Here is a 12,152-nt window from a genome sequence, read left to right on the forward strand (position 1 = left end):
ACTATATTTGAGAAGGTAAAGAAAAGAAAAGGAAAAAAGAAACAGAAAAAAAAAAAAAGAAAAGAAAAAAGAATGTGGACAGGAATATAGAAAGGAGGAAAAGAACGTGGGGAGAAAGTAAAGAAGGTGGAGGGTAGAGAAAGAAAGAAAAGAAGGAAATTAAAGAGATTGTAGTTAGGAATAAAGGAATAAGGCAAGAGGGGGAGGGGGAGGGAGGTGGGGGAAGGAAGGTAGGGAGAGAGGGAGAAAAACAGAAGAGGGAAAAAAGCAGAAGGAAAAAAAGAAAGACAAAGGGAAAAAGGGAGGAAAGAAGCATATAACTGTAAAAATGATTAAATTGGTGAAACATAGGTAGTAAAAGGGATGAAAAGATAACAAATAAAGTAAAAATAAATACAAATAGAGTAAAAAAAAAAAAAAAAATAAAAAACAGAACATGCAAAAGCAAAAAAAAGAAAAAATCAAAACACAAGTCTGGTAGGGGCCACATATTTCCTAATCCTGTTACAGGACACAAAAATAAAGTTTATTTACTGACAGATTCACTTACAGCACATAAGTATCAACTACTCAACTACTGACAGATGACACACCATTGTACACACCAACCTAAAGAAGAAATGTACCTGTTCTGGTTTCAGTCCAGGAGGAATCCAAGCATACTCTTCCAGAGCACAGCCGGAGTCATCATCAGATGTGGAATTCCTCTGAAAGTCAAACATCAATTTATTCATGGTCTTCTCCATCTCTAGAGGCATCGCCGTGGCGCTGTGCTCCTCCCGTGGGCACTTACAATGCAGACAGATCTTCCTGCAGAAAACAAATTCCTCTATAAGTGTGCCACTCTCCAGCTATTCATTGAAGCTAAGAAACCAAACTACAAACACATTCCCTGGCGTAATGCCCATAGCATCGAGCAAACACAGAGAACCTGCAACTCTTGTTTGTGAAACGTCAATAATAAAGATAGGACAGATACAATAAAGGGGACTTGTATGGAAACAAACACTGGTGCAACTCTTGATGACTTCCTACTAAAAATGTTAGTTGGCTGTTTGCCATACTGATCCTCTAACTTTAGTACTCAAACATGGACCTGCAATTAGGGTCTGTTTTTACATTTTTTCCAAAGTTTACACACGTTTTATAACAGTTTTTATATATATATCTATAGATATATATATATATATATATCTATAGAAATATATCTATAGATATATATATATCTATATATATATATATAAACATATATATTTTAGTAGCATGCAGTGCTGTATCACAAAAATAGAGCTGTACAGAGGGTGGGGAGGCATCATTGTTCTGACCGAGTTTGTAAATTTCACCCTGAGCTATTGAGCTTTATAAACTACAAAGAAAACAATGGACAAAGAAGAAAATGTAAAACAAAAGCCTAAAGTTCCACTTGCTGGCATATATGAAAATTAAATTTTTTAGCATTGAAATAAAAATGTAACATAAAAACACAATGGGAATGAGAAAAGGTCTGTGTGGGGTGGAGAAAAAGCAACAGTTGAACTATTTGTAGATGCAGATACAAAGCACATGCATATTACACTAAAGGTAGTATAAGAGATATTCACTGAGTGAGAGATAACATTAGGATTTTTACATACATTATACCATCAGATTTAGGACATAAATATGAAGGAGCCACTGCTTAATGATGGTCATAGAACATGAAATAATTGACGAACAGGTCATTCTATCCCGACTCTATTCCAAGTCCACTAGTGGGGATCATTTACAAAGATTTTTATAGGTGTCTAAATTCCTATTACCATTTTATATTAGTCTTCAGCTACTAAACTCTCCAAAGTCATGATATCGTTAAAAACGTGCCCATAGGTATATGCCTATTGTTACCCTGTTGCCGTGTTAGTTGTTTTTTTATAAAATCTCAACTGTTATTTTTGCCACACAATAGGACATGGGTGTCCAACCTGCGGCCCTAAAGCTGTTTTGGAACTAGAGGACCCATGAGGCATTGCAAGGAAAGTCCCATGAGGCAATGCAAGGCTGACAGTTGCAAGAATGACGCCCAAGGGCAGAGGCATGATAGAACTTGGCTCCCAAAGGCAGAGGCATGATGGAACTTGGCTCCCAAAGGCAGAAGCATGATGGAACTTGGCTCCCAAAGGCAGAGGCATGATGAAACTTGGCTCCCAAAGGCAGAGGCATGATGGAACTTGGCTCCCAAAGGCAGAAGCATGGTGGAACTTGGCTCCCAAAGGCAGAGGCATGATGGAACTTGGCTCCCAAAGGCAGAAGCATGATGGAACTTGGCTCCCAAAGGCAGAGGCTTGATGGAACTTGGTTCCCAAAGGCAGAGGCATGATGAAACTTGGCTCCCAAAGGCAGAGGCATGATGGAACTTGGCTCCCAAAGGCAGAGGCATGATGGAACTTGGTTCCCAAAGGCAGAGGCATGATGGAACTTGGTTCCCAAAGGCAGAGGCATGATGGAACTTGGCTCCCAAAGGAAGAGCCATGATAAAACTTGCAGTTCCACAACAGCTGGAGGGCCACAGGTTGAACACTCATGCAATAGGAAATCTGACTGTTCAAAAGCAAAGGCCCCTTTTACCCAACAAATGATTATTCTGTCCATGTTCTCTACATTAATGTTTATGGGGCTGTCATGATGGAAGATGAGCTAGCTCTATTCCCATCTTCCTTATCATCAAAGATAAGATAAGAATATACTGTATGTATATTATATGTATGGGGCGGTGAGAAACGGCAGACTAGGGCCTGTGAATTATACTTATAAAAATAGCATTCAGATTTTTGGATACCCAGATAAGCCAAGGAAGTATGCAGACACCTGGGCTTGGCCACTCAATGGGCGCTGGTGCCACCCTAAATGGATAAGGCTTATTAGCAAACATCTACCGATGAGTGTTGCCTCAAGGCTTCCTACTTGTATTTATTTTATTTCATCATTTCAATAAATCCTCGTTTTGAAATAAGTTACTGAGTTCTAATTAGACCAGAGATTTAATTTAAAAGCCAAATATACCCAAAACTGCTATCTCAGTTAGTCACACGCTGGCTTTGCATTTCCCAGTCAGTCTCCAGTGGCGAGATTTCTTTTTAGTAGATTATCTCCGCCCCCTCTCACAAGGCCATAACTAAGCTGTCACTATCTCACAGCTGGTCTGCCCAATTATTTGTTTATTGTACTTAATAGAGATTATTGTGGAAACATGACACCATCATATGACTTTGTAATGGCCACAGCAGTTGATCAGAACTGGTAATACCCTACTGCAGTCCTTAAGAGATATTACAAGCGAACACGTGATTCAGGTTTCCATCAAGTACCTTATATTGAAATATTATTTTCCGTTAGAGTTTAACTGTAAAAATATGTGCTAGTGAATAAACAGGCATAGTTGACAAATAAATGTTACATTCAGGTTTCCCAGTCTCTCCCGTAAGGAACTACATGTTGCATCTAGAAAGATGCTGAGACTTACAGTTCCTTACAGCTAGAAACTACATACATAATCTGGGGTGCAGACTATATACGCACACGCTACATGTGCCGATACAAATGTGCAGCAGTCAAAAGGTTCTAGAAGTAGGTTACACCACTGGGTTCCAATTAAAACCAGATCAGGTCACCGAGCAGGACCACACGCTGGCTTATAGTCCTCCTGCCAAAACAAGACTTAGACTAATAAGAGAAGACAAGGGATTTAAACTGCGATGGATAAAAACAAAGTGTCCCTGTTAACCAAACAAGACGTAAAGGGACACCTCGGTGGTCCTTGGATTTATTAGTCTTCTTGCTCTGTTCGTTTTAGAAATCTATGGTGCGAGTCAAGTGAGAACACTAATACCCTGCCTGACACAACTCCTTCTATTCCACGGATCAGCTAAGCACTTTAGATTTAGAAGAACAGCAGAAAACCAGCTGAGTGAAAATATGGAGCTCTGCCAGATTTTCCCCATTTCCTGAAGTTTAACAGGTCTAAATTTCACGCTGTGCCTGTTTTCCATCCAGACTGTCATACGCAGCTCAGTGCAGTCTGGAAAACTTAACTCAAAGTGCACCTGTCCCTTACCCACAGAGGAGTAATCAGCGATTTAAGATCTCCATCGCACGACCACGTCAAGTTACAGCCATGAATTCTACAGCAAGAATAGGGCTATGCTTACCATAATGGAACTTGCAGACAAGGGCCTAGGGCACCAGGGTTAGAGGGTTGGCACAAAGCCTCAAAATGTATGTTTGCTAACTCTCTTTGTTTAGATTTTTTTTCCTTGGTAAAGTGGGCCCTTCAATAACTCTACAAGACACTACTGAAAAAATTGCCTGCTATAATGTACAAACTCTCTTAAGCTGGCAAGTACTTGCGCTGAAAAAAACTAGAAACAGGGATGAGCCCGTGGGCAATAAGAGAGAGAAAAGTTTCACCTTTTTTTAAATTGTGAAATATATCATCGAAAAAAAAACAAGTAGGTGTACGTGTATGTACTTATAGGATGGAAAGCAAGAGCCCTAGTTCTATAGCAGAACAAAGAGAATAACTCTACAAGGCAGCACGAGTAGATTCCATGTTAAAGTAATAGTCAGGTGTAAGTGAGTGTTGGATGTATGCATTACCTAACAAGCATCCCCTTAACATAACAAATATGTCTGATGCTAGGTCCACTTTAAAGTGGAACTTCACTTTAACCTGTTCCTGCTGGCGATACACATACATGTGGCAGCTGGCACAGTGAGCTTTAATGCTGAGCTGCCGCATATATGCCTCCATAGGGAATGGCTTTTCATGCTGGGAGCATGCTCATAGTGACTAAGCTATCACAAACAGTTCCTAACCATTGTTTATGATCAAGAGTTTCTGATCATGAGACTGTTGTGATTGGCTTTCACAAGATCGGAAAGCCCACCTACGGCTCCTGGCATTAAGTTCCTCTTAAAAGACTCAAGCAGTGGTGGCAAGTATATTGCTAGCAGGTAGAGATTTTTTGGTGGAAGAGATTTTGGGGGAGATTTACTAAAACCGGAGAGTGCAAAATCAGGTGCAGCTCTGCATGGAAACCAATCAGCTTCCAGGTTTTATTGTCAAAGCTTAAAGCGTAACTCCACTCTTGTTAAGAAAATAACATTCACCTCTGGGTGATCTTTGTACATTACAAGGATTATAACAACATTTGTTGCAGATTCCTACGTTTTGTTTTTTGAAGAAATCCATGTGTGTTTGTCTGTGCCTCTGTACTGAGTGGGTCTAATGGGGGTGGTTTCATAATTAACTGTCAGGTGTGCAGCTGCAGGGCACTAATGGGGAAATCTGCTGGGCCTGCATCCCTTTAGACATGCTCCTATTAAAAGTATCTCTCCAAAAATGAAATTTTTGTTGCAGGGGATGCCTGAAATCTGACTTGTATCTTAGGGAGACCTGGGAAAATTGGTAAACCAATCACACAAGCAGGAAATGATGTTTCTGGGGAGTGGTCAGTATACATTCTATGTACAGAACAACTCCAGGTAGCCATATTGCAATGCATTCTCAGAAAATTACAGTGGCTGCAGATTGAAAAGGAAAGGTGGAGTTACCCTTTAGTAGAACAACTTGAAGGTAGAAGTGGATTGGCTACCATGAACAGCTGCACCAGATTCTGAGTGCATCGGTTATAGCAAATCACCCCCTTTGCATTCCCCTTCTGCCAAAAAAAAAATTCTGTCCCCTTCGATAACAATGGGGGTTATTTAGGAAAGGCAAATCCACTTTGCACTACAAGTGCAAAGTGCACTTGAAATTGCACTGAAAGTGAACTTGGAAGTGCAGTCGCTGTAGATCCGAGGGGGGACATGCAAGGAAAATAAAAAAGCATTTTAGCACAAGTGCACTTTGCACTTGTAGTTTGCACTTGCAGTGCAAAGTGGATTTGCCTTTCGTAAATAACCCCCAATGTTTACACCTAAACAATTGTCAGGGTATGAGCGCACAGACAACTTCATTTTAAATCTATTCCAAACTTTCCCTTTTCCTTCTTTACTTTCTAAACATAAGACAATTAAAGTGCAATATAGGCTTGTTTTTTGTGCCTACATTTTGCTATTAAAGTAATACATTTTCCCTCTTTTCTACGGAATATAAATGCCCTGAAAAAGGTTAGAAGGCACATTGGGGGTTATTTATGAAAGGCAAATAAACTTTGCACTACAAGTGCAAATTGGACATGCAAGGAAAATAAAAAAACAGCATTTTTGCTTGCACATGATTGGATTAAAAAATCAGCAGAGCTTCCCCTCATTTCAGAGCTTCCCCTAAGATCTACAGCAACTGCACTTACACGTGCACTTGTAGTGCAAAGTGGATTTGCCTTTAGTAAATCAACCCCACTATGTCCAAGCATTATTGTGTTGTGATTTTCGGCTCACATCAGACCCTGGAACCTTACTTTTTCTTAGCTCCAGGTTTAGAAATCATTAGTAGGGCTGCTTTAGCTACTCAACAGAGTGTTACCAGGGTCTGCCTTGAAAGCTTTAGTTGGATTTTTTGACAGGCACACCAATAAGGTCAATTCAGGCCTCATGCACACAAATGGTTTGAGGCTTAAAATATGCTGTAGTGTTAAACCCTGGTGGTTTTTCTGTCTGTGTACAAGTGGGCATAGAAGTGACTGGCTGTACTGTATGTGGCCATACTCGGGTAAACACCAATACTTTCTTGGATCAGCATAATCTGGCAGATGACAATTCTCCAAATGTAAAATTTAAATGGAGTGTTTACATCAATGCGCACAAGCATCACATATGCATATATAAAGCCATGTATAGTAGACTTCTATGGCTGGCTATACACACCACCCATGGCTCCCTGGGCGCTACAGCATATCTTAAGTCTCAAACTATCCATGTACAGGTTCTGTCTTATGCCCCGTACACACGATCGGACTTTCCGACAACAAAACCGTGGATTTTTGTTCGAAGGATGTTGGCTCCAACTTGTCTTGCATACACACGGTCACACAAATGTTGGCCAACAATTACGAACGTAGTGACATACAAGACATACGTGATATCTCCATTACGAATGCTAGTTTTACAAGACCGAGCGCTTCTGGCACGTACTTGATTCTGAGCATACATGGACTTTTGTGCGACGGACTTGTGTACACACGATCGGAAAGTCCGACAACAAACTTTTGTTGGCGGAAAATTTGAGAACCTGCTAGCCAACATTTGTTGGCAGAAAGTCTGACAACAAATGTCCGATGGAGCATACAGATGGTCGGACTTTCAGCCAGCAAGCTCATATCCAACATTTCCCGTCGGAAAATCCGGTCGTGCGTACCAGGAAATGAATGAACCTACCAGGAATGTGGGAGGAAACCCATGCAAACACAGGGAGAACATGCTAACTCCATGCAGATGGTGTCCAAGCCGGGATTCAAACCAAGGCCCCATTAGCTGCAAAACATAGATGCTAACCACTAAGCCACTGTACTTCCATATACATACACACACACCCCAATACCTGCCTACGCCACTCCTGGACAGGCAACTGATAATTGAAGTCCCGATCTGCAAGGGAAGTCATTACAGTGTTTCTTGCTTCCCTGATAGGTGTAACAGCTTAAAATAGTGATAATTCATTGTAAAAGTGTAAGACATCAAACTGTTACAATGTTGTAGCGGATCTGTAGCATGCTGTGGTTTGATTAAGGCCCGGTTCACACTGATGCGATGTGAGAACCCTGCGAATCCACTGCGGTTCCCGCATCGCACCGACTCGCACTGCAGTTCACACTGCCATATGCAAACTGCTGGGGATTGTCAATACATTGTTAACGACTCCCCCAGTTCAGCTTGCATATCGCACTGCGAACTGACAGTTCGGACAATCGGATCACACAGGTGTGACCTGCCCATGCGATCTGATTCTGGTCCGAACAAAAAAAAGGGTCCTGTGCGTGTTTGGACCAAATGCGGTGCGATATCAGCCATACTATCTGTATGGCTGAAATCGCATCGCACAGACATCGCATGAGATGTGAACAGCAGTGCGCTGAGAATCACATGCGATGTCTGGCATCGCAGCAGTGTGAACCGGGCCTTAAACTTCAACAGCAAAGCCATACCAGGATATACATTTTCATTTTTATAAAGGGTTCTTACTGCAAAACCACAGAGTGGGGGCAGCTAGGGAAAGATTTAGACCTTGGGGGGCCCGGGGCACTTCAGGATCTAGGAGCCCCTCATACACAGAGTTGGTGCAAAGGAAATCTGAAAACTGACCCCTAACATAAACCACCTCCATCCCTAATATCAAAGAAAAAAGAAAACAAAAGTCGCCCACGGGACTTCAAATGAGGTGTAAATGGTGATCAAAGGGGAGATGCCTTCTGCCGACCCCTGCCTGGGTTCAGTGTCTGTAGCCTTGGTCTTACAAGTAAGTCTGGGATGATCGGTTCTGGCTTCTCACTTCTATCCAATCATAACCGATACTTTAATTATATACTTTAATCTGTTTTTACAGACAGCAGATATGCACATCAGCCCCTGATGAAGCGAGGAAAGCTCGCGAAACGCGTCGGGTTAGAGATGTATTATGCATACCTGCACTACATGTTTTACTATTATACTATGGCTGTGTTTTAGGATTACTATGTAATGTTGCTGTTTTATGAACCTGTTCACCCACACTCATGTCCTATTATGGATTATGTTGTTCGCAATAAAATATTGTACTCATACACAGAGTTGGTTTACATTCTCAATGACAGGCACACATTTTTAAAATGCATGACACAACATCATTCTGAGGTCATGCATGTACACACATACACACATACATGCAGTCATAGCGCTCTATGCGTGATTCCCTTGAGCTGGCAAAATTTATTTTTAAAAATAATACAATATACCAGTTCAGAGTAAAAAGTTTTACAGATGATGGCCAGCAAAATCTTACTTTCAGTAGTTTTTTTTTTTTTATTATTATATATTTTATATTATTTACTTTAATTTTTTTATATTGTTTAATATTATTTTTGTACAGGGGGGGCCTCTTCTGCCAGGCGGCCTAGGGTAGTTGTCACTTTTGCTCCCCTATAGATCCAGCGCTGGGTGCAGAGCAGTGTACCTGCAGTTTTCGTGTGGGTTACATGCGACTCCCCATAGATTTTCAATTTCGTCCCGTGTTTTTGGAGCCTTTTCTGAAAGTGCGCCAAGGATGCAGCGTGCAGGACTTTTGTGAAAGAGCCCTTATTAAAGATCTGATTAACATTCTCAAGTCCTAATTAAAGCTGTACTTTAGGTATACAGTAAAATCTTGGATTGCGAGCATAACTCGTTCCGGAAACATGCTTGTAATCCAAAGCACTCGTATATCAAAGCAAATTTCCCCATAAGAAATAATGCAAACTCAATTCGTTCCACAACCATTTATTCATAAGTCCTTCAGTTTATAGTCCATATAAAAAGAATATAGCAATGTGACCAGGTTGTGTAACCATAACATGTCCATCCACAAATGGAAGCCTCCACAAGGGGGATTAGAAGCAAAATCCAGCAGGAGCTCCAGAGTATAAAAGAGAAGAGAGGCGCCTCTAAGTGTAGCAATATGCTACTAAATGTTGTACCTTCATTAAATGTAACCATATTGCTACACTTAGAGGGGCCTCTTTTCTCTTTTATACTCTGTAGCTCCTGCTGGATTTTGCTTCTAATCAGTTGTGACATGACGCTACTTGTATTTCAAGACATCGCTTGTATATCAAGTCAAAATTTATTTAAAAATGTAGCTTGTCTTGCAAAACACTCTCAAACCACGGTTTTACTGTAATTATTTTGAATAGTTACATTGGTCTACCGTGGACCAATGTAATTATGCATATCTCATATCTGACTGATTCCCGTGGAAGCTGAAAATCATTGTAGTAGTCACCACTACTACAGTGATAGCAGCAGCCCTCCGGCTGTCCTTCTGCATTGTAACCACAGGAGGTCGCTCACTCTGCACTGCCACCTTTCAGAGAAAGCCTTGTATTTTTTTCAGTGAATACATGGAGTTCTCTGATTGGATGAAGTGGAGAGGAGGGGCAGTGACATCATGATCTCCACCTCGTCGAATCATAGAAAACTATTTTTGTATTCTAAGTGCCCTTGCATTGAGCTAGGTTGCTTAATAATCTATGCAGGTTAACGTAGCTCAATGGATATAGTGTGAACAAGTTCTGAGCAGGGCTCCTTTCACATGAGCATAACTGCTGACTCAAGATCTGTGGTGGGTCACTTTGTCAGCAGCAGGTGGTCCGCAGTTAACAGGCGACCAGGAGGTCACATGCCTGAACTACCTTTACTTGCCTTTACTACTCATCCACCGTGCCCATTGAACCTGTTTGCATCACGGTTGCAGCATGGCCCCATCCACTTCTATGGGGAGCGCTGGCGGGCAGGATCCGACATGGCATCCTTTTCTACAATGCCATGAAGTGAAGCGTTGCGGCCATGACAATGTGGGTGTGGCCGCCTGCCAGCCATTCCTGGGTTTTGACAGATGCGTTATACCCGCATCGACCGCCTGAATTTACCGCTTGAACACGTCCAATTGAAAGGGGCCTAAAATGTTTTATTTACTTATTTTTTAGAATTATTTCCCACAAAAAGGGATTGTCAGCGCAGAGGGAAGTTCATAGAAAGATTTTAGATTTTCTGAAAATGCTCTGAGATTATGTTGTGTGGTCAGTTTAGAGTCACATTGGCATTAGAGCAGTCCTTCTACGCCAATATAAACAGCAAGCATCCAGCTGTATTTATAAGAAAGATGTGGCTGAATTAGAGAACCGTTCAGTGCTTTGCTTCGGGATACAAAATCAACATTCCTGGCAGAAAATGAAAAAAAATCTAAACTTATTTTTCATTTCCCATATCTATATCGTTTTAATGTAATAAAGGGAATGTATAGTCTTTCCTTTTTATTTTTTTATAAGAATGCTTTAATATTTTAATAATTGTGTTGCTTTGCTTGCCTTCATCTGGCCCTTGGGGGCACTATAACTCCCACTGACACCAATGATGGGGCACTATAACTCCCACTGACACCAATGATGGGGCACTATACTTCCCACTGACACCAATGATGGGGCACTATTCCTCCCATTGACACCAATGATGGGGCACTATTCCTCCCACTGACACCAATGATGGGGCACTATACTTCCCACAGACACCAATGATGGGGCACTATTCCTCCCACTGAAACCAATGATGGGACACTATTCCTAAAACTGTCACCATTGTTCGGGGCCTTATTCCTCCAACTGACACTAATGATGGGGCACTATTCCTCCCACTGACACCAATAAAGGGACACTATTCCTCCCACTGACACTAATAATGGGGCACTATTCCTCCCAATGACACTAATGATGGGGCACTATTTCTCCCACTGACACTAATGATGAGGCACCATTCCTTCGACTGAGACCAATGATGGTGCACTATTCCTCCCACTGACACCAATGATGGGGCACTATTCCTCCCACTGACACTAATAATGGGGAACTATTCCTCCAACGGACACTAATGATGGGGCACTATTCCTCCCACTGACACCAATGATGGGGCACTATTCCTCCCACTGACACTAATGATGGGGCACTATTCCTCCCACTGACACTAATGATGGGGCACTATTTCTCCCACTGACACTAATGATGAGGCACCATTCCTTCCACTGAGACCAATGATGGTACACTATTCCTAAAACTGACACCATTGATCGGGGCACTATTCCTCCCACTGACACCAATGATGGGGAACTATTCCTTCCACTAAGACCAATGATGGGGCACAATTCCTTGCACTGATACCAATGATGGGGCACATTCCTTCCACTGACACCAACAATGGGGCACTATTCCCCCCCCCCTCCCCGAGACCGATAATATGTCATTATTCCTCCCACTGACACCAATGATGGGGCACAATTCTTCCCACTGACAGCAATGATGAGGCACAATTCTTCCCACTGACACCAACCCGATGATGGGACACTATTCCTCCTCCTACTAACCATAGGTACTATGTCATTTATTTATTCCCACTGACCACCAGTACTAAAACCTTGTGTACTCCCACTGGCCCTCGTCTGGCCCCCCTGTAGTATT

At 41.8% G+C, this 12,152-nt stretch overlaps 1 protein-coding gene across 3 annotated transcripts in view; it reads right to left on the minus strand.

The window, feature by feature from the left end:
* PRICKLE2 (prickle planar cell polarity protein 2) overlaps positions 1 to 12,152 on the minus strand; it is a 437,307-nt gene that overhangs the window by 128,183 nt on the left and 296,972 nt on the right. For all 3 annotated transcript variants that reach the window (XM_073592178.1, XM_073592180.1, XM_073592179.1), the window contains one exon: positions 627 to 810. In XM_073592178.1, the coding sequence (XP_073448279.1) occupies positions 627 to 810 (184 nt within the window). The remainder of the gene's footprint in view (positions 1 to 626; positions 811 to 12,152) is intronic.

Source organism: Aquarana catesbeiana, linkage group LG07 (assembly GCF_042186555.1).
Source record: "Aquarana catesbeiana isolate 2022-GZ linkage group LG07, ASM4218655v1, whole genome shotgun sequence".
NCBI lineage: Eukaryota > Metazoa > Chordata > Amphibia > Anura > Ranidae > Aquarana > Aquarana catesbeiana.